General features: G+C 32.0%; 1 protein-coding gene across 1 annotated transcript; it reads right to left on the bottom strand.

Moving 5' to 3' along the window:
• Nucleotides 1-640: 640 nt before the first annotated feature.
• LOC130647757 (tudor domain-containing protein 7-like) lies at nucleotides 641-22,342 on the bottom strand. Its single transcript, XM_057453716.1, has 23 exons — nucleotides 21,292-22,342; nucleotides 20,443-20,611; nucleotides 15,298-15,337; nucleotides 14,754-14,955; nucleotides 13,150-13,216; nucleotides 12,279-12,390; nucleotides 10,971-11,090; nucleotides 10,553-10,711; nucleotides 9,386-9,473; nucleotides 8,687-8,831; nucleotides 8,254-8,312; nucleotides 6,754-7,109; nucleotides 6,294-6,403; nucleotides 6,085-6,214; nucleotides 5,534-5,665; nucleotides 5,129-5,251; nucleotides 4,620-4,724; nucleotides 3,817-3,849; nucleotides 2,806-3,408; nucleotides 2,213-2,278; nucleotides 1,971-2,084; nucleotides 1,554-1,674; nucleotides 641-1,361 (listed from the first exon to the last, which is right to left on the bottom strand). Exons 1-23 carry the CDS (start codon nucleotides 22,094-22,096, stop codon nucleotides 1,138-1,140), a joined length of 4,083 nt encoding a protein of 1,360 aa, XP_057309699.1. The 5' UTR covers nucleotides 22,097-22,342; the 3' UTR covers nucleotides 641-1,137.
• Nucleotides 22,343-23,090: the final 748 nt, after the last annotated feature.

The following is a 23,090-nucleotide window of genomic DNA, read 5'->3' as shown; positions in this document are numbered from 1 at the left end:
AATAGCCTCTTCCTTGTAATAACAGCTCAGGGGCCACGAGACCCTGGGGACAAAGTTGCTAACAGCTGGAAGACATGTATTTAAAACAACAGGAAATTTTCTTACATGCCAATTTTCCCCGTGGCATGTTAACTTTTCTAATTAGTGTGTCAACATCGTTCCAAAGACTTACTAAAACAAAGACGTTCGCCAGACAAAGACTTCTCCACACATTCCCGCTGGGGCTAGAGGGAACGTTTTATAAATTAAGGTCTAAGGTCTTTTTGTTCACTTAGGTATTTCGAGTAAAGCACGGCCGCAGAGACACAACAGCTCCCTGTTTTCCTAAATTTAAATCAGGTTTTTTATTAGGCACAACGCGATACAGAATTCAATGTCAGAAAATACCGGAAGTCGCCCGTCACTGTTCTCGGACAGACAGACAAGGAGAATTACTTTGAGCTTAAATACCTTAAACAATCCCTTAAAATAACAGACATGATACTTCTCTTGTAGAAGTCATATAAGTTGTTCTATGGGGCGACAGGCTTGATAAAAAGTTTGTTCATGGATGATGCAACATTAAGCAAGAAGCAAACACCTGAATTTGATCTTGTGGCGGTATGGGATGAGAGAACAGGATAATTGAAAGTTGAATCAGTACAATCATTTTAATATATCTTTTTAAAAAATAATTTTCGTTTTAAATGACTATCAAAAAGCAACCGCGAAGTTATCAATATACGCAAATTAACGCCAAGACCAATACAACAGCCCAAAACAGTCTGTTGATGCATGTAACCTAACATTTTCTAATAATTACAAATATACATTTTTTTTAAATCAGTTGTTTACCATGCGTAAGGAAAGGTAAATAAATCCTCGTGGAAACATAAAAACAAAAGAACACTGGAACAGAAGTTACTTTTTTTAAATAACTTTATATAATTTGAGCAAATAAGATAGTGTCAATATTAGACTAAATAAAAGATGTCACCAAGTGTCATAGGTATTGGCTATCTAAACCTTATGTTTATATAAGTTCTCCAGTAAGTTAACAATAACAGAATATTTAAAATTATTTGTAGGTGCAGCAGTAGATTTCAAAAACACGAATAGTTTTATCATTAAATCTAATTTTGTGAATTCCGGGAGATTTTATCTCGCAACTTTTTTTCTGGCTAGGCCTAAATTGACTAGCATTTGGTTTATCACGACTTGTTTACCGGCATATTTTCCATGTAAACGAACCTCGAACGGTTTATCTTTAACGTGAAAGTCAGAGGTGATCTCAACTTGAAATGTTTGATTCATGACCAGTTCGTTAAATTTTGTTGCAGCTTCGTTACTCCAAAGTTTTTCGCCGTCCAAAGGTTCAATACCTACACAACAACAGAAAGCATAATTATTTACAGATTTGGTAAAGATGAAAATTCAAGTTTGGTTATTTCTTAAGTCGAGTTTGTTTCGGGACAGTATCTAAAACCAATAACCAATTTGCCGCCACCCCCTTCCCCCTCCTAAAAACCCCGAAAATATTACACAGAAACCTAAAAGTCTAAAAATCTACGTACCAGACAGCTTGCATCGAACTGCGAAGAAAGGTAAAACACGAAAAGCTTGCTGCAAAGGACGAATAACTTCCGCGTTAACGATTTCGCTGTTTCCACTAAAGTCCGGAAATTTGACCACGATCTATATAAAGCATAAAATTAAAAAAGTTTAAAACAAAGTACACTTTTAAAAATTAAGCCTTTTAAAAATTAAAAATTGAAAACTACTCTAATATTCAATACAGGTACATTGGTCTGAGGTACATTGGTCTAAAAGAATCCATAACTTTCTAGAATTTAAAAGTAAAAAAAACAAAATGAGGCTATTCATCTTTTCAGTCTAAACATTTCCTGCATCAAACTACGCTGAAGTTCTCCTTTGGTCCATTTCACTGGGAGTAAGAGCAGCGTTTGAGAAAACAACATCCCTAAAAATACCTGTTCTTCGAGTATAGCTTGCACAACCGCTCTGTACCAAACCTCGTGTTCTATGTGGTAAACTGCACAGACATCGCCCACTTGGAAACCTACGTCAACTGGTGTCTTGTACGTCTAACAAGAGAAATATCAAGTAACAAACTCATGGTAACAACACGGCTGCTTAAAAACAAACAACAAAAAAGCTTGGTGGACATACCACTAAAAATAAATAAATGATTGATGAAACGAAGTAGACATACTGTATAGAAGTCTCTCATTTCCACATGCATCTTCTCTAACTCTGTCCACAAATGATGTGGTACAATCTAAATTGAAAATTAGTAGAAACATGCAAAAAGAAAGAAGTGGACGAGTAAAGAATATATATTTTATTTACATAGTGGAGTATCCAGAATTTCTTAGGAGCAGCAATGTAAAAAAACGTTGCATTTTTTTAGTGAACCCTTTAGAAGCAAAACCAGACTAAAAAACAAAACATCTTAAATTGTCAAGCAATATTCAGTCTCAGTTCTTGGGATTTATAAAATCTAGGTATGGAGTTCAAATATATTATTATATGATTGTATCTTTTCACACACAAAAATTCACATAAAACTATTCATTGGTTAATTTCTGTACTTGTAAAAAATAACTCATCTGCATTCTATTTTAAGTTCAGTGTTGTGTGCTTTTGAACAAATTCACTATATAGATCCAAGCGACACCATAACCTGTTCAAACATTGAGATGTGCTGATAAAAAGAACGCGCGTGAGAGACCAATTTAAATATCATTCCCTAACAAGCACCCTTCTAGAGGTTAATTTTATTATTTAATAATTTAATAAGCATACCGAAAATTTAGAAGGATCCATCGTATCAAGGACAATGCCAGGAAGATATTTTTTGTCAATTTTTAACTCCGGCATTCCCCAAGATGCAGAGTACGTCGTAGCCGGACTTTCAGAACGAGAATTACCATCAAGAGTCGTGCAATCTGAAGCAGTTTCCATCGTCATAAATTCGGGTGCCATGGTTGTTCCAGATTTATTTGTTTGTGATGGCTTGATCGTCTTCTCAGGTGAACCTTCACTATTGATAACTTCCCATTCAGACAGTGTCATGTTATGGCTGTTTAACCGACTTTCAGACGGCCCTGCCATTGTAATATTTTCAAACGTGGAGTTCACTGTATCAAACATAGGACTTATTGTGGACTGCTCGCTGAACGAGTAGCCTGTAGTATAGTTATTTGCGTTGCCAATGTTTTGGTTTTCGAAGTCTTGATACTGTTTGAATTTTTCTACAAAATTTGGCGGTGTGTCGTTTTCGTTTTCGGGTGGTATTGTAATGTTTACGACAGGTAGATCACCGTCCTTTCTGACAACTTCAACCAAAACTAAATCTATATGGTTTGTCACGAATTCTATAATCTTTGTGTGTTGCTCATCGGTGAACTAAAATAAACATAACAAGATTAACATTTGATTTCTAAAAGCTTGGTGAAACTCACTAAGAAAGCTGCTTTTTATCGTCACAACAAAATACCTGATTTGGTATCCTAACCTTTTACGAATTCAAATTTTTTCGTTTTAAATTAAGTAAAACTGATTCCGACGATTATCGTACTGCTAATAGGAAGTTTATTCCTTCTTTTATCGATTTGCATAAAAGTGTATATGGTAGGTATCCACCCGAACAGCAAAAATATGAGCGCCTATTCAATGTTATTTATCCAGTTGGACAACAAATAAACTAAAAAACTTACAAAAAACACTTTTTATAAGTTCACCGAAGTTTTAATCAGATTGGTCTTGTTCTTATAAAGCATATTCTTATAGAAAAAACGTCATAGGTAATATTACCTTTGCGATGCCTTGAACTTTGCACTTAACAGCCTAAATATAAAATAGATGGAATAGGAAAATGGGGTATAAAAAACTGTAAACATGGTATGCGATGACGAGAAGAATTTTATAGATAAAGCAAAAACAGCAAAATCAATGGAGTTGCCCTGGGTTGCCTTAAGTTAAAAGCAAACTGTATAGACCCGTCTAAAATATATTATGATACGCCTCTAACAAGAGCGTCTGACGGAATATTTTTGGATATCCGTGCAGTCGTTAGCCGAGAATAAAAAAATCTCAGCAGATATACGATACCGAATATCTGTTTGAGATATTCGATAGTCTCTCCGGCACTTTAATTTCGTTTATATATAGTTCCTTTATAAAATTACACGCAAGCCAATCAGATGGAGAGTTAAAACTAATTAAAAATAAAAAAGTTATCAAACGGAGGATGTATTATATCACATCTTTTATTGTTCTCGATAGTAGTACACAAAAGCCGAAAATAACTGAAGCGCGAATGTTTTAGAACTACAAGAAACAAGAATAACGAAAAAAAGACCAAAACAAAAACAAAACAAAATATAATATGGAAAGGTTCTCATTCCCTTCCAATGGTGTATGATAAAAGAGATATTCAGCGCGGTAAAATCGGATATCGTGATTATACAGTCTCGCTATGTTGATATTCGACTCCGCTGCACGTCCTCGAATTTCACAAGCTCGACTGGATAATTACGGATATCCGATTTTACCTTGCTAAATATCTGCTTAAAATTGTCATAAACAACAAAAGAAATCAGCAAACAATTACAAACCTGGAAGGGAAGATCCAGAACTTTCCTGCTCACAGCGTTAGGTTTTCTGATCAACATATTGCGAATGATTTCTCGATTTCCATAATCAATGAATTCAACCTCGACCTGATAAAAACACTACATTACTTAAAATAACGAAACATTAAAGAAAATGAAACTACGCTATCGGGAAGAACTCATCAGGACAAATCTTCATCAATCGATAAAGAGTTTTTATCAGAGAAATGTAAAAATAAGGAAATTGCATCCTTAAATTGGATTTCAGAACTTATCCAGCACATTCATCACAGAGAATTATTTTTAAGGTAAAATCGATTGTCGAAAAAAATCATATGTTGGGGAAAATAATCAGGTAACTTTTTTGTCGGAGAAAATTTTTGTTACGTTTCCCCATATGGACTTTTTCCCCAAAAGGTAGGTACATTCTGCCTTATAACAAAAAAATCAGAAATCATTTTTTATGATTGCACTACAAATATCTTCTGATTTAAAAGAAAATCCACAATTACCTGTCGTTCTTCATACATGACTTTGGTCACTTTAGCTCTGTACCAGGCTCCATCATCATGGAATTTAGCGCAACAGATGGTTCCTACTTCTGGTCGTGATACGATCTCAGATGCTCTCGTGTTCTAAAAGAATGCAAGATTAGTAATAAAATGCTTGTATGTGAAAATAAACTGCTAAAACTATTATCGAAATACATCTCCTAGAAGGGAGAGTTTTTAGTTGTCATTAGACACAGATGAAAGTGCGAGGATTGTTACTCAGAGAAACTAACTTGATAAAAATTTTTACACAAAAAAATTTTTAACACAATTTAATGAAGTCCGAAATTTTTCAATGCTTGTTACTGTATTAAACTATAAAAGAAAACTTACTAAAAAATGTTATTCTCATGCACTACTACTAACCTGTGAGAAATGACTTGTCATATCTTCCATGAGAAGTTCAAGTTTTTCTAAACCAGCACCAAGTATTTGAATGAAGAATTCACCAGTGAGCGTGATATGAGCAATATATGCTTGACACTGTCCACCACCAATCTAAAGAATGATTTTTTTATTGCATTCACGAAAGGACCTGTATGCAATGTAACTAAACATTCTAAATTTCTAACTTTTCTTTTCTTTTCATAAACAAACATTATCTCATTATACTCTATTTCTATTACAGCCACTCCCAAGCCTAACAAATTTTCCTATCTCAACCTATAGCGCCTCATTCAGGTTATGTTTTATGTTTCATGCAAATTGCACATAAACACTCGTCTAAAATCTAAGCAACACAAGTTGAAACATACATGTTTCGCCATTTAACGTTTGCTGTGCCTTATTAAATAGAATGGGACCACAAAATAGATGAAGAAAGGAACTGAATCTCAGCAGCACATCCATATTGATTTAAAAAGAAGTAAAACCTCTAGAAAGTCTCTCTGTTTCTACCTAATTTAAGAAACACATACTTCTGGTAACTTCGGGCTTAAATCCTTTTCAGCTTCCAATTTAGTGATAATTTCACAGTTTAAATTTACGTCAAGATCTGACGTAGTATCATAAAGTTCGATGTGATATTTCTGTCCAACCTCTGATGGCCTACAAGTGACGGAATCAATACATAATATTTATAAAACATTGTTTAAAGGGTGGAATATTAAGTATGATCTCAACCGACCTTTCAATAATACAAGCAATTCTTGCTTCGCCAAGTGTTGCTTCAGAAAGATACTGTAAAATTTCAGCGTCAAAGCTTTCAGGTACTTTGGAAAGACTGCACGGAATAGCCTTCAAAATAAATTCAACAGTTAATCTGCAGAACAAAATGTACTTTACAAAAAAAAATTGTTCAACAAACGGCAGACAACACAAGCATACCAAGATTGAAAATTAGCTTCGTGGATATAATTTTTAGGAACAAAAACATGAAGTGCAATTTCAAAATTTGTCTTTTAATCACTTCCACGTTTGAACCAAACAAACAAACAAACAAACAAACAAGGAAACAAACTAGCAAGGAAACAAACTAGCAAGACAACAAACAAGCAAGACAACAAAAAGTAAACAAACAACAAACAAGAAAATAAACAAAACCGAACAAAGCAGAACTAAATCACACACGCAAAAAAAATGTTCACCTGAAATGGAAGTTTGCAATACTTTAATGGTAAGTCTTTAATTTCATTTGCAGATACTATAGTTTTCTTCCCTCGGTCAAGAAGCAGCATTTCGTAATCATTATCTACGCAAGACAACAATTTTGCTCGATGCCAGATATCGTCTGAGAAAGCAACATAAAATTTGCCAACTTCCAACTCTGTGGCGACCGGTACACTGTCTTTATTATAATGTTTTGTAAGTTCTGATTCAAGTTTTTGCAATTTATCCAGATTCTCTGGTCCAATTATAATGATATATAAATCATTGGTGGAGTTGATGTTGCTAACGAGAGCATCAACATAGTCTTCATCTTTAGATATTTCAACCCACTGCACTAAAACCGAAAATACATTATGAAAATAGATTGTCTTTGCTGCATTTGTAATTTCGAGTAACAGTAGCTACACAACAATAACTGAACTCATATAGTAACTAGTTGTTAACCCATGAAAAAATCTGTAGGGTCGCCCGTCTTGCATGCTATTTTGTGTGCCTGTTGCATGACGCTTTTCTTCTGGACAGACAGACAAAATACAAATATTATTATAGTAATACGCTGTGTTGTGCGAGTCTGTGTTTGTGAGGGGCAATTTTAACATGCACTTTTTGACCTTCAAAGAAAAGCATTGCTAACCAACAAAAGACATATTTTGAGGTTACGTCACAACGTTGATAAATCAGGTTGACGTAAATGTTTTAAATAAAATTAGTAAAGGCATTGCATTTCACCTAAAGTTTGAGACCAAATAACTTGGAAAAGGGTGAAAATAACTAACGTCATCTCCTGCAATAAACTGCAGATCTCTGAATTTACATGTTCCTACACATTTCTTGAAATTTTTCAAAGCTCCATACAGAGGCAACAACTAAATAAATTTAAAAAAATGATGCGGTGCAAATTTGCTGCTTTTGGCTGACATCAGCAAAATTTTTACACACTTATCCCTAAAACTTACCTTTTGCAAAAAAGCAAGTTGGCTTCATATCAAAGAGCTTGAAAAGTTGGCTAGAAATCTTTTTATTTATTTTGAAAAATTCTACCTAAAACTTTTTTATACTTCAATTGTGCTTCTGCACAAGTTATCGTCTGATCTATTATATTTATACAAAAGCTGTGTCCGTCTGTGTATTTTGGTGGGTCTTTGCTAACATCAGCAAAGTTTATAACCCTTTATATATTCTAAAGCTTTTGTCAAAAGCACATGACCTTATACATTATATTGATCAGCATGTCAAGCTCTACACAATGTGTATTGATGGGTAATTGCTGACGTCATTAAAATTCAAGTTATGGTTTTCTTTTCAATTTTTCTTCTGTCTGAGTGGATTTTTCCACAGGCTTTATCGACTAGTAATAAGAATATTTCTGTAAACTTTGATAAATCATGCACTCATATCTCTTGCCAGTCAACAGACTGCCATCAAAGGTGAAATTCCAAAGCTAACATATTTGTAAAGTCTAAGCAATTTTAACATACTTTTTATTTCACTTGGTTCCACAGATAAGCTTCTGCTCAAGGTTGGCCTTTTCGTATCACTATGAAATACATAATTATTTATGTTAAAAAAGACTAGTAAAGGTTTGAAAGACAAATTGTTGTTTTTTCTAAGGAAACAAACCTAAGTACCTATAGAGTACTAATTGTGCTAATTTCACAATTTCCTCCAACTTTGTCCAAACGAATAAAATCTTTTTTAAATAACAATTATACAAGTGCATACGTTGGAAAAAACACAAAAGATTGTTGTGTTATTTCGGTTTTTGTTAAAAACAGTTACAACCATTTAAATTTACTCTTTGACATTTATATCCCTAAACTTCGTTACATGTTACCTATCTGTAAAATTTGCCCTTAGTAGACTGAAGACAAGTACAGGTGATCTGGTTCTTACTGACTTATCGAGCCTTACCTTAAATCCGAAGAACTTGAGCTTGGTGAAAGTGAGACTGGAGATGATGAACTGTTGAGAGATCTTCGAGCCATACCCTTTATCTGCAAATGTTTACAAATACTCTGACCTTGCTCATCCAATAAGTCGACACTAAGAACAGTTCCTAGAAATATAAATGATTAATTTGCATTCTCTGTGTACTCCATTCACAAAAGACTGATAAATAATCAAAAGCAATCAATAATTAATTAGTTGGTTGGTTTAATTTTAATTTTAATCCCAATAAACAATAAGGCTTTTAACAAGAAGTTAAATGGATCTATGAAAGGTTAAAATTGTAATTAGTTGTATACAAATCTTCATTATACAACAGTTATTTGATACACAAAACATCAACTACTATATTTTTTGTCTAAACTAAAATGTTCTGATTATTAACGAGAAATCTACCTACTATCAATTTTTGACCAATGTCAAAAATTAAAAAAAAACTGCATGAACCTCACAAAATGACATGTTTTCAACCAGAGTTATAATCATTTCTTGAGTCAAGTTATTCTTATATATTATTACCTAACTGAAAAACATGATTTTAAGACTGCTTATCATTTTTTTTATTCAAAATATCAAACTCAACATTCTAAAGGCATGACTTGAAGAATGCTTACCATTTTTTTATTCAAAATATCAAATCGAACATTTTAAAAACATGATTACCATTTTTCTGTTTTACAGAGAGTGTCAACTGGACGTCGTCGGTCACTTTCTTAAAATATTCAATATCTTTCTCTGTCCAAGTCACATTCTAAACAAGGATTAAAAATAAATAAATAAAACATGGTCATCAGAAGAAGTTCCAATATAATTCCAGGACATTCTCAAACATGTTTATAAATTTTTCAGACAAAAAAACAGACAAAAATTGAAGGATATTTTCAGAGCAAATGGTTTTTAACAACTTTTCCAGACATTTCCATGACTAATACCCAATTTACATGGAGTATATTTTTAATTGAAAAATACATTATGCTTGTTTACAATGCAATGCAATAACATCCATGGGTATATTTTAGGAAAATAAGTTTTAACATTGTGCTAAAAATTTTAATAAAACAGCCAGAAGCAAATTTCACGACTTTCCAGGATAACAAGGGTAATACAGATACCACACATAAAAATAAATATACATTGAACTGTAGTTTGTCCAAGTAAGTCAAGAAGGCAGATTTTAAAGGGGATCCGAGTAACTCAAAGCGCAAAACATGTCACATATACTTGTATTGGAGGAAGGTCAGGAGCTACCATGGTGATAATTTACACAATGAAGTACTTTCAACAACAGTGTTTCGTTAGAGGTAGTCGAAAAATTCTGTTACTTAGGTGATAAAAGTTTTATTGCAGGATAGGTTCTGCTTGAAAACGTTAAAACAGTTAGTTCTTTTGTTGACTAACAGAGTCAAATGTGGTAAAATGTAGGTCGTATGAGGCCTGTGTAAGGAGTTTTATGTTGTCCATATGTGAGACACATTGGCTGTGAAGCGGAAAGATCTTGACCGTTTAGAAAGAAATGATTTGCAAATGGTCAGATGAATGTGTAACACCAGATGGAGAGACATAGTGTTTATATGAGTTAAGAAGCAGGCTAGGTATTCGCAACATTAGATATCTTATCAAGATAAAAAGATTGAGTTAACTGGGACACTTGGTAAGAATGGAGGAGAATAATTGGGTAAGAAAAGTGAAGCCTAACTTAAATCTTTTTACATCTGAAAAAATCCTTGATGTTATGTTGTTATTGGCTGGTCTGCTTAGTTATTGACTAGGAAATTGCCAAAATAAATTTGAACGACTGCTACGCTAGAACTAATTAAATGTTTAGTTTACCTCTTCCATTGGAAATAAGTCATGCAGTGTGCACTGTATTCCTTGCACAGGTAGTTCACTAAATTCTTGTGTTAAGGATTTTAGTTCACTCGAAACAACATATTCATCATTTCCATAATCAATATAAATTACACGACATCTGTAGGATTCGTTGACAGACTAAAAGAATTACATAATTGAAAATTTTATCCAAATTTCTTGACTATCATTAGACTGCTCACATTTTCGATTCTGCAAATTAGTTGAGAGGAGTATTCTATTCACAACTGCTGATAAATCACGATTGTTACACCAAGTATTAAAACCTGTGAAACTATCCAACTAACAAATTTTATGTTAAAACTTATCCTTAGCTACTGTTCAATCATGGTATGTCACATAAGATTGTAAACATAGACATTAATAACACAATACTTGCATTTTTTTGTTGCTTCACTGATAAGACCTTGGCTCTAAACCACAAGCGATCTTTACTATACCTTGCACAACAAAATTCACCACAACGAGGCTTCACAATTTCACCATCTGCTGCGTTACTCTAAAGATTGTTGAAATTTAGTAAGTTACATTGAAAGTTATTTATTTACCTTACACTTGGCTTCATGAACTTTTTGGGGTTACCACATTTAAAAAAAAGTCCATTGTTAAAGCTCTTAGAAACCGCTGCTTAACAGTCTCTGACTGCGGATATGCAACATTTAACTGCCAGGATGCAAAAACAAAAAGTCAGTTTCATATTGTGGATAACTTGAATTGTAAAAAAATTTTTACCTCTCGCGAAAAAGTAAGTTAACTTCATATGAAAGAGCTTGAAAAGTTGTCTAGAAATATATTTTTTTTCCAAATTCTTGATTGGTTCTTAAAAATTTGGACTTCGAAATTCCACTAATTATGCATGACATGGTGAACTAGCCCCGATTGGGTGTTGTATTAAACAGCTTTGACATGGTTATAAGGTTACATTAAATTTTAATATTTAGTTACTATATATTTAGTTTTAACTACTATAATTATGTTCAATAACAGCGATTACATGTTTTAGAGTGTATGACGTCATACTCTCATATAATTAACGCAGCTTTTAAGACAAATATCTTAAGGACCAATAAACTTCTTTAAAAAAATTAGATTCCTAGGTAACTAAGATCTTACATACGAGCCCACGTTTTTTTTAGGAAGAGATAAGCTTTAATTTTTATTTACTTACTTAAACAAAGTACTCCTTTGTTTTATTTTTTTTAAAGAAATGTCTTTTATAAAGTAATGTTACTTTTTCAATCCTGTAACGAAAGCTAATCAACTTTCTTGATTTTGTAGAAAAAACAGAGAGTAGTCAAAAAATATAACAAAGCATGAAGAAAAATAAACTTTGGATACGCTAACATAAATGTATGCAAACATTACTTTTCAAATTTACTGAAAAGAAGAAGCAATAAATTTTGACACTATAATCAAAATCATGGCAAATTAACCCTTGTGACTAGATATATTTTACACCTTAAAAATCGTGGATGCAAATTTTGTTAATAAAGTATTGAGAATTTTTTATTATTGGCAAAATATGTTCTGTTTTTTTACATTTAATACTTCCCCTTTTATTATGCTTTACTATTTAGTAAAAATGAAAAATAATAATTAAAAATAAATAAAAATAAATATACAATTAAACATTGAGATCACAGAATGTTAAACTGAACACTTTAATAAAAAAATGATTACAAATCACCTCATAATATTCCTGCATTTTTGCTACAAGGTCATCAATTGGTGAATTTGAAAGTTGAACAAAGAATCTGTTAAGAGTTTCCACATGGCATACATATACTTTAACCAGATCACTGAACGTAAAATTTTGAATGCAATTACATAAATACATCAAAATTCGCCTACAAGACATAATCTCTGGGAAAATTTAATTCAAATTTAAAATTTTTTTTTTTTTAATTCATTTTATAGGTCCCCTAAGTGGTGTAAAAGTGTCAAATTTAGTAACAAAATACATTGCTTTGTTGTAAGAAACTTCTGTGTCCTACGCTGTATATTCATTGTGATGGTCTACCATTTTGTTTGCAGTGTTAATCTGCCCCTTAAGCTGGCCAAAGACTTCATGGTAGTATGTGTTTACATTGTATTAAAAAGTAAAACAGGCAAAAATTAAATTGCCAATTAGCAATTCCTTAAACATTCTTTGCATACAATTATTGGCAACATTTCTCTATCCAGAACAGAAAAAAGATTTGAAATAATTCTTAAGCGAGCATTTTTCATACAGATTACAATATGAATACATGTAACCAAAAATAATACTAGAATTATACTGAAGAATTGGAAGTTGTAAAACCACAAGAAGATAAAAAACCAAGCTTTACGATGTTTTCTGAAATAGCTTTGCAGTTGAACATCGCAATTTCAGGAGTGATGTTTACTTTTTGCGATAATTCACACACCTGGATAAAATTTAAAATTGTCTTTGATTAATTAGAACTTTTTGTTTTTACAAATATTTAAAGGACTAAGCTTGGTTCACACTACTTCCTAAAAAATAGTAAAAAACAATTTTTCCAAAAAATTAGAGTGTACTGGAAGTGCATACATACCCTTGGTTTGGAAGCTCCATCAGTTCAATTGTGAACTGCTCCGTTCTAGGCGGAGAAAGTGATGCACCTAAGGGACAATACCAAAATCTAAAACAGTTACAATATCTTTGCATGTTAGAAATAATCACATACGGTTTTTAGAGGGATATATTTTTAGTGGCATTGGCAAAAACTGAAGAGTTTGTTGCCTCTTTTATGATGTCAATATTACATTTTTCCTTTCTAACTTTCATAAACAGAAAAAAACTTATATTACGTATTTTTCTAATAAAATTAATCTTACATATCACAAAAACAACACGGCATAAATTGTTTTAATTTTCTTCATTTTTTTATGTCCAAATTTTATCTCAGAAATTTTTAATTTCCTTTATTTTTTTTATCCAAATTTTGTTTCAGAAATTTTTAATTTCTCTTATTTCTTATGTTCATATCCAAATTTTGTCTCAGAAATTTTTAATTTCCTTTTTTTTTTATGTCCCAACTTTGTCTCGAAAAAACAATAATTACATAAATGGTCACCATGCATTATCGAACAAAGATTAATTCGGTTTGTACATATTTTGTTGATTTGGCACACAGCATACATAGTTCAAACAGGATTTGCATGACAATATAGACGAAGATTCACCACTTTCTTCCCCTTCTCAAAGCGATTTAAATTTATTGCAAGGTTTGAGCGGTGAAGAAGACAAGTTAAAATGTCAGAAGAAAAAACAATTTCTAAGAATTTAACATCATGTGGAAGTGGAAATAAAAACTTTAGACTGTTTTTGTTTTGCTTTCGCAAAATCACTTACAGTACACTTTCTTGCACATCATCACTTAAAGTTTTGCATTCAAAACTAGCAAATTAAATGAAGTACTTGTTGTCTTTCAAGATGTTTTAGTACAAAATAACACAAGAAAAATGTCATAATAAATTAATAAATTAATAATCATTAATAAAAAATAAATAAAAAATAAATACACATAATACTTATTTTTAAGTGTGACTGTCTAAAACTATATTTACAGCGGTGAAACATTATTTTATTCTGATGAAGATATTTATTTCAAAACACGATAAACAAAATAACTCTGAGACGCAGTTTAACCCTTTAGAAATTCTTTGCTTGGCACATTCAGAATTATGGTCACTGTCATAGTGGGAACTGGGTACTACTTTAATCTTAAATATCTCAAGAAAAAAAACACCAACTTTAAAAAAAAACATGTTTCATATTCACACTATATTGAACATTTTAAGCACAATTTGTTAATAATTGTTAGTTGTCCTTTAAAGATCGTTCTGCATTGTTAGAGTTTATCCAATTATCCAAACTAACTTGCCAGAGCTTAGATTTTTACAGTGTGGGTACATCTTGCATCAGCGTAATCCATTTAAGAAATATTTTTAGGAAATAAACTTTAAAGAAGATAAAAGTGATTACCTATTGTAGGATTTATTTCATGAGCACTTTAATACATTCTCAATCTTTATGAAAGAAAAATTCCAAGGTTTCCCCTCTCAGCAGTTACATAACATTTCCCTGGCTCCTATGGCCACATTTGTTGTAAGGTGTGCTTGTGTAAAGATAAATTAGTAATAAAAGTCTGCTTACGCTTTGTGCTAATGGACAGAGGGGAAGTTAACTTCTCCACACTTCGTTGACCTGCCTGTTGATTTGGAGAAAATGAAGATGTAACTTGAAGATCTTCAAACTTCTTGCTGGAATTACTGCTTGGTATTGGAGTCATGGTTTTCTGTAAGTGAGAAGTTGATGACACTTGTGGAGAACTTATTTCCTTAGCTGGTTCAACATTCTAAAGAAAAAGTTCAAACAAACACGTCATCGCATACAGTGTTAAAGTTTGTTTATAATGACTTTATACAAGAGAAGAACTTTTATGGACGTAGAGACACATGCAGAAAAGGAATTGAACAAATTGAACAAGAATTCTTCCTTTCTTTTTAACCACTTTAATTAAGACAATAAGGTTACCTTTGAAAAACCTTTTATATGTCCAGAAGCATCCGATGCAATCAATTCAACTCAAACAATTTAAAATTGTGATGTTAGCAAAGTATCATGTTAAAGCAACTTCACTCCAAAAAAAACACACACACACAAGCGTTTCATACTCTGGTTTGGTAGACATCCTTACCTTTTTCATGTACATTATCTTTCTACCAGTACCAGTTGGACTAGAAAAAAAAATGTATACATAAATAACATGGTGAGCCAGGAACATTAGTCAGATCAACTGTTTAGGGAATTAGCAAGATAAAATTCTCAATTTGCAAATAGGAGTAAAATAAAGATCTCTCAATAACTTTGCTTCATGATTGGAGAAATATCTGCTGAAACATTGCCTACTATATCATGGCAAGAAACCTCCAAAAAAAAAAAAAAATCAAAAAAAATCGTGGACCTAACGATCATGTTTTGTGGACTACACAAACAAAAATCAATTACACCATGGCTTCCACGATAGATAACTTCTATTGTAAAACAACAAAGACCGTTACTTTATCAATTAAATCAAAAAACGACGGCAAAAAAATAAATTAACACTCGTTGTTTTAATTCGTCATAAAGCTAGCTACATAATAGATTTTAATCGTTCGTGAATCAAAATGCGATCTAAAAAAACATTTCTATCGCTGCTTATAGTTTTTAAACTTTTAAAATGCGATCTAAAAAAACATTTCTATCGCATCTTTTCGTTTATAAACTTTTAAAATGCGATCTAAAAAACATTTCTATAGCCGCTTTTCGTTTATAAACTTTTAAAATGCGATCTTAAAAAACAATTCTATAGCCGCTTTTCGTTTTTAAACTTTTAAAATGCGATCTAAAAAAACATTTCTATCGCCTCTTTTCGTTTATAAACTTTTAAAATTCAATCTAAAAAAGCCTTTCTATCAGCACAGACAAATTTAACTTTTCTAGACAAATGACATTTCGTAAAAATACAATCGCCTCCATGACAATAAAAAGTATACACCAAACAAAAACTACGAATATGCTTTTTTTAACTTGATAAAACCTGAAACAAACAAATTAACTTTAATAAAAGACTTTTTTGAAAAAAAAAATTAAATTATACTGGCTATAAAAATCGTGAAGCTCGCGAAAATAATCGTGGGACACACGATCCACGAGATAATAATATTAGCGTGGTGGCCACAATAGAATATTTGAATGTATGTTATACCTAAAGACCACGATTTTATCGTTACAAACACGATGTTAACAAACCTTTTCACAGTACTGTATGTACTTTCTGCATTTAAATAATAAGTGAATTTATTTATTTGTTTGTTCATCATTTTGCTTAACAAGAAAAATATTAAAATCTTACATATATATTTTTTATAAATTTTCAAGAAAAAAAATGCAATTTTTATATTAAAATCAAGAGTCAGGCCCTATATTGCTAAGTTGCTTAAGAAGGAGTGAATTTTAGCCCTCAAATTGCTTGGTATTACTGACACTGTAATACATTGTGAATCCCACCTTGACTGTGTGGATTGTGTATATTACCAATCAGTTCAATACACCCAAATAATTTTTGATGTATTGAATAAAAGTGTTTTTCTTAGAAAACTTTATACGCAGTCCAATTAAGGACGTTGCTAATTAAGAGTAAGTGAGAATGTGATACCCGATGCTTGTTCAGCAAGATGCAAATTTTTGGTCCGATTTGAGGCCTTTTTTGTTGTTTATAACAATGTGTACAAAAATAAATTAAGAAGTAGGATAAAACAAGGAAAATGTTTTCTTCCAGTTAAAGTATTGCTTATGAAGTCACACATTTATTTTTTTTCTTTTATGTTTCTTAATCTGATGTTAAAGAAAATAATCAGCAATTAGAGTTTCACGCTTTTTAGTGTGAATTATTTTAACATATTACAACAGGAAAAAAACTTTTCCTGTAAAGTAGTCTTTATATCAATAGCTCTCCTTTATTTTGTCAAAAAATAATGCAATTGCATTGTTGATGAAGGCAGCTATGAGACTATAAACAACTAGTTGTTCTTGTTTTGTTGTCAGTTGTTTATAGTCTAAAGATGTACATAAGTTAGAAGAATAACGAGAACAGAAATGTTTTTTTAGATTGCATGTGAAAAGTTTAAAAACGAAAAGCGACGACAGAAATGTTTTTTACATCATGTTTTGATTGACGAACGATTAAAATCTATTATTTAGCTAGCTTTATGACAACAAATTAAAACAGCAAGTGTTAATTTTTTTTTTGCAGTCAGTCTTTGATTTAATTGATGAACTAATACGATTTTTGTTGTGTTACAATTGAATTTATCTATCGTGGACGGTCCACAATTGTTAAAAAAATACGCATCATGGGCTGTTGTGGTTCCTGCGTAACATGCAATGTTAAGAAACCTTTTCACAGTACTGTACCATATTCTCACTTTCTCTAAATAACAACATCCTTAATTGGACTGTGTATAGAAGTTTTCTAAAAAAAACACTTTTATTCAATACACCCAAAACTATTTGAGTGTATTGAACTGATTGGTAATATACACAATCCAGACGGTTAAGGTGGGATTCACAATGTAATACAGTGTCAGTAATACAAGCAACTTAAGGGTTAAAATTCCCTTCTCCTTGAGCAACCTAGCATATAAGGCTTGACTCTTGAATTTAATTATAAAAATTGTATTTAAATATTTTCTTGCGATTTCGAGATATAAAAAATACACTTTTTAATCTACCACATTTTCTCCTAGATAAGGCGACTCCAATTTAATTAGTTGTTCTACGGGCAAAGTCGATAGTAGGTTACGGTCGGTTGGTCGGCGATATAAAAATAATGTTATGGAGAATGTATGGTCGGAGCAACCAAAAAAATAATAAAAATAACAACAGAGGAGGGTGTTACAAAAACCGTTCCTTTCTATGTATTTTTGCATAACGCATGCAGTTTATATTTTTTAGTTGCAAAGGAAAAACAATAATAATTTGCTTCACTAATAAAAATATGTAACTAGTTCTCAAGGTGAAAAATAACAATACTTGCATGCTCAAAAACTTGTTTTTAAAAGTTATGCAGAAAGACATTTTCTTGTGTTGTTTTTAAAGTTATACAGCAAGAATTATTCTTGTGCTGTTTTGAAAGTTGTACAGAATATACTCGTATTGTTTTAAAAGTTTTACAGCAGGTTATACCTGCGCTGTTTGGAAACTTATACAGCAAGTTATACTTCTCCTACTTAAAATAATAAAACAAACAATTTTAGTGTTTTTTTCATGTTTTTTGCGCAGTTTTATGGGAAGATCTAAATTTAAGTGCAAATTCTTTTTCGGACTACTGTTGTTTAGTTGATAATATTTAAAGTATTTCGTAGCTGTAAAATCATTTTTTTAAAAATTCATAACGGAGGAGGGTTCTTGTTTTAATTATTTTTCCTAAATGGTATTACGCTAGCTAAACTGTAATACAGTTTAGCTAGCGTAATTTTAAACATTTATATTAATCATAATAAAGGAGGGTGTTACGACAATAACCTGTCTTGTATTTCGCTTGTAATCATCATTCTTGGCTTAACGTCCGTTTTCCATGCTAGCATGGGTTGGACGGGGTATATTAATGACCCTCTTCCAATCTGATTTAGACTGTGTTAGATCTAAACTCAACTTCCTCTGTATCAAGTCTGTCCTTATAACCTCCTGCCAAGTCTTTCTTGGTCTACCTATGGGCTTTGCCCCAAGAACTACCAAGTCTCTACACTTTCTTACCCAATTATTATGTATTATAAACATTTTAGTGAAAGTAGCTAATTTTTGTTATAAATCACATAAAAATTTAAAAACTTCTGTTTAATCATGTAACTATTTTTGTGATTACAAAATTAGCCCATCGCGCATTTTAGTTTTATCGCAACAAATTACCATGAACAAAGAATTAACTTCCAGTGGCATTAACAACAGTGGTCCTAAGTAAAGCAACGTTATTGATTCACCTTGTTGATATTCAACCAACAAAAAATAACATCATTGATTATCTTCTATGCCCATTATATTTTCACGAGATGGGATGAGGACTTGTTTTTCCTTTTTTTAATCTTTAAAACTTTTTTGCTTGATATTATTATTTTTTTGTTTTTATGAAAATTAGGGTCGGTCGGGCCTGTAGAACAACTAATTAAATTGGAGTCCCCTAACAAAAAGGATTTTAATATTGTGTGCACCCTTAAACCCTTGTAATTTTGTTATTTGCTATTTTTTTTATTTTTTTCATTTTTCTAATTTTAATAACTTTTGCAATTTTCACATACAGTGGAAAATGCAGGTAAATGAAAACTAGCCTTAAATGGCATCGAACTTGCTGGCAACATTTTTTCTACAATAGGTAGACCATGAAAGATATGGCAGGAGGTTATATGGACAGACTTGATACAGCTGAAGTTGAGTTTAGATTTAACACAGTCTAGATCAGATTGGAAGAGGGTCATTAATATACCCTGTCCAACCCATGCTAGCATGGAAACAGACGTTAAGCAGAGAATGATGATGATGATGATGATGATGATGATGATGATGAATAGCAGGTTGAATAATTAGTTTAAAACTTGTACGAAATACCACTTCCTAAAATGTTTATTGAAGTTATGATATCAAATTAAAGTTATTTAACATCCAGTGTTTTATGATGATAAACTAATTGAAAATCAGTTATTTTACAATTAGGTAAAGTCCTAAAAAATCATGAAATCGGATTAAACATGTGTTTAAACTTTTTACCAGAGTTCTCCTTAAAGGGGACCCAAGGTATAAAATGATGTTGGACTTTAGAGCTCAAAAAGTTTTTTTAAATTTTTTAGAAAGCTTTTTTCGTTCTGAAGATATTCACATTTAAAAAACTTTAGATTCAATTATGCTGCAGAAAATTAAAATGTCATATTTAAGTGATATCAAACTTTGACATTTTCTATCATCAGTACTTTTAGACCTGTTAAGGGATGGGCATTCAAACTTTATAAATGCATAGATATTGTAAAGGTGAATTGGTTAAGATAAAATTTTTTCCAGGCCTCTTAATTTTTTGCGGCCCTCATAACTCGGGTCTGCATGTCAGTTTGCAATCAAGTTGAAGTTGTAGCATACATTAAATTACAGCATACATACTTAAACTATGACATACATTTTGAGAAAAAAAATGCACATAGCTTTTTGTCAATCCCTCATGTAAATATTGCTACATAAGTAATAAATGCTTGAACATACTTAGTAAGCCTAGAAAAGCTTTCTGCAAAAAATAATAATTGTAAATAATTCTTACTCTTCTATTTCAACAAAATGGCGAAAATGCTTTTCAACGATGGCTTCAAGCTGCAGAGGAGCATCAACTTTATTAATCGTTTTGTACTCCTCCTTCATCCGCGCATACCATACCCCACATCCTCTTTGCAACATCATGTTACGGAACTTTGCTTCAATAGAAGAGAGTTCTGTTTCAAAATAGAAAAGTTATTTTAAAATAATATAACTTTTAGGTAATTTTATGATTTTAGTTTTTCAAAAAAATTTATAATTATAAATAGAGAAATACACACGGCATGGATCATACATTTTCCAAAGTGGCCATGCATGCATTAAAACGTGGAACTCTTAAATGATGAAACAAAAAGGAAGATTCAAGTTAGAACAATAAAATAAATCTGAAAAAAGTGTGACAAAATCTAGTGGGATAAAATGTGTGAAACATGATAATTGAGCACTCACTCACTCAGTCATGTTATTTGTTTATATATTGTGATGTTTAAAATGTTCAAACATCACAATATCAAATCATATGTTGTATCATGTAACACCCCACACTCTCTTTTCTGATAATTAAAATTCTCTTTCATTTTTCACAAATTACAAAGATTAAAGCATATGTTTTTGAAAAACGTCAGTTTATAAAATATCTTTGATTGAGCTGAGGCAGTCTTCTCATTATTTGTTTCCTTTTTATTTCAGTTTTAAAACAAGATGTCATTTAGTTGTTCTGGATTTATTCGATTGTTCCAGAGTCACATGTTTTTTCAACATTGCATTTAGTTAAAAAGAAGGAAAAATGATCTACCAAAGAAGGTGCTACTTTAATATAACCATAATTACATTAGAACAAATAAATGTTACATACCAGATGGTGATAAATTAGGTGCTGTAGGATTAGGGGTTGATGTTGATGGTCCAAGCATAATCATTTCCCCATCAGGCAAACGTGCATTTCCAATAAAACCTTTAGGCTTTTTTAAATTAGCTGGTTTTTCATCATCTGATATCACAATAACATCATTTGTATTGTTAAAGTAACTTCGCTGGGTTTTCGGTCTGTTCACTTGTTGTCGTAAGAAACGTGGTGGTATCGATTGTGCAGGCATCATAGATGAAACCTGTCTCTGATTATATGATGGAGTTTGACGGAGTGTAAAGTAGGGCTTTTGATTAAAAGATGTACTTCCAAATAATTTAGCTGTAGGTGTGTTTCCGTATCCATAAGGTTGTCCTCTTGGACTATTGGTGTAAGTATTTCTCATAGACGGGCCAGTATTTGGCTTATGGCCACCAGTAAAATGTGAAGCTCTTCTTCTAACTTGGCTAATATTAAATGATTTTGCAAAAGCGGGCTTTTTCTTCTTTTTACTTGCTTTTTGACCAACTGCTAACTTATAAACATGGGCATCTGATTCTGATGGAATTCCTTTCACAACTAAATACCCTTCACGAGCTTTAGAGACAGTACATACATCTGGAATATCACGCAAAAACTGCTCCAACGAGCCATATCCCATTTCTCTAAACTTAAGTTTATCACTTGCTGTTTCTTCATACTCAAATGGAAGACTGTGAAGAGGAATACCAACTTTTGCTTTAGTTACTAACACTGACCTTAGCAACTTTACAGTCTTTGTCCTTAAAATTTCTGCTGGGGAGCCGTCACCCATAGCGATCAGCTCTTTTAGCTAGCCACAGACTATGGCAGCTCTTTTGTCTGTTCTACGCTTCTACACCGTAGTTAATCAGTATTTTAAGAGTTTACAATGTAAAACATATATTTCTTATTTAATTTTGAGAAACAGAAGTAAGCTCAACAGTCAGAGTTACCGTATATGACCTTATAATCTCATTTTATGCATTCTTGTTTACGCACGTTGTGACTTGTCTTCTTTTCTTATACCGTAAAGATTTTAGACCACCCTTTCCCGCGTTCTCCTTCTTCAAGCCCCACAACAGCTCGTGCCGTAATTTAGTTACCAGGATTAAGTATTATGGATCACTTTGCAATTGTTGTTTTCAATTCTAAATTGTGTTACAAACAAGAATACAAAAAATTATTTATTCAATTTTACACAGTTTCTACTTTCTTTCCGTTTTTAAGACAACTTCTTATTTTTTAAAACCAAAAAATTGTAGGTCTTTTTAATTTCTTGACGATCAATCATATACGGGCACTAGATGCTGTGCTATTATTGCAAATTCTTGGAAAACGCATGAGTATGTTCTGCCCGGATAATAAATGCTGTCCTGATTAAGTACGGCAGCTTGCCCCGGTTAAGAACAGGGCAGAAAATACATAATCAGGGCAACATAATCAGGATGGGCCGGCTTATTACTCAAAAAATATTATTTGGCACTTATAAAAGGAACATAATCAGGGCAGACCAGTTTATATACGACAGCCTACTATTATTTATCACTTATTATAGAACGCACATAATCGAGGAAGGCCAGCTTATGTATGACAGTCAAATATTGTTCGAAACAAATATAATCGGGGACGACCGCTTTTCTATCATTCGTCATCATTCCGACAAGCAGATAGCCCTGGTGGGAAAGTTGTTGTTGTTCTCAAATGAAACGAAATTTCGTGGCAAATACTAAATTTTGGGATTCACCAAACTTAACTCCCGCAAAAAGAATAATTTAGGTTCCGTGAAA

The sequence above is a fragment of the Hydractinia symbiolongicarpus genome, chromosome 6, assembly GCF_029227915.1.
Source record: "Hydractinia symbiolongicarpus strain clone_291-10 chromosome 6, HSymV2.1, whole genome shotgun sequence".
Lineage (NCBI taxonomy): Eukaryota > Metazoa > Cnidaria > Hydrozoa > Anthoathecata > Hydractiniidae > Hydractinia > Hydractinia symbiolongicarpus.
The sequence above is the reverse complement of the archived record's forward strand: the minus strand, read 5'-3'. Positions and strand labels throughout refer to the sequence as shown.

Coding starts and splice junctions, on each gene's coding strand:
- LOC130647757 (XM_057453716.1), bottom strand. CDS start 22,096: ATGGGTGACGGCTCCCCAGCAGAAATTTTAAGGACAAAGACTGTAAAG. Junction 9,474..10,552: donor ACTTATTTCCAATGGAAGAG/GTAAACTAAACA, acceptor ATCCTTGTTTAG/AATGTGACTTGGACAGAGAA. Junction 2,279..2,805: donor TGGATCCTTCTAAATTTTCG/GTATGCTTATTA, acceptor TTTTCAATTTAG/ATTGTACCACATCATTTGTG.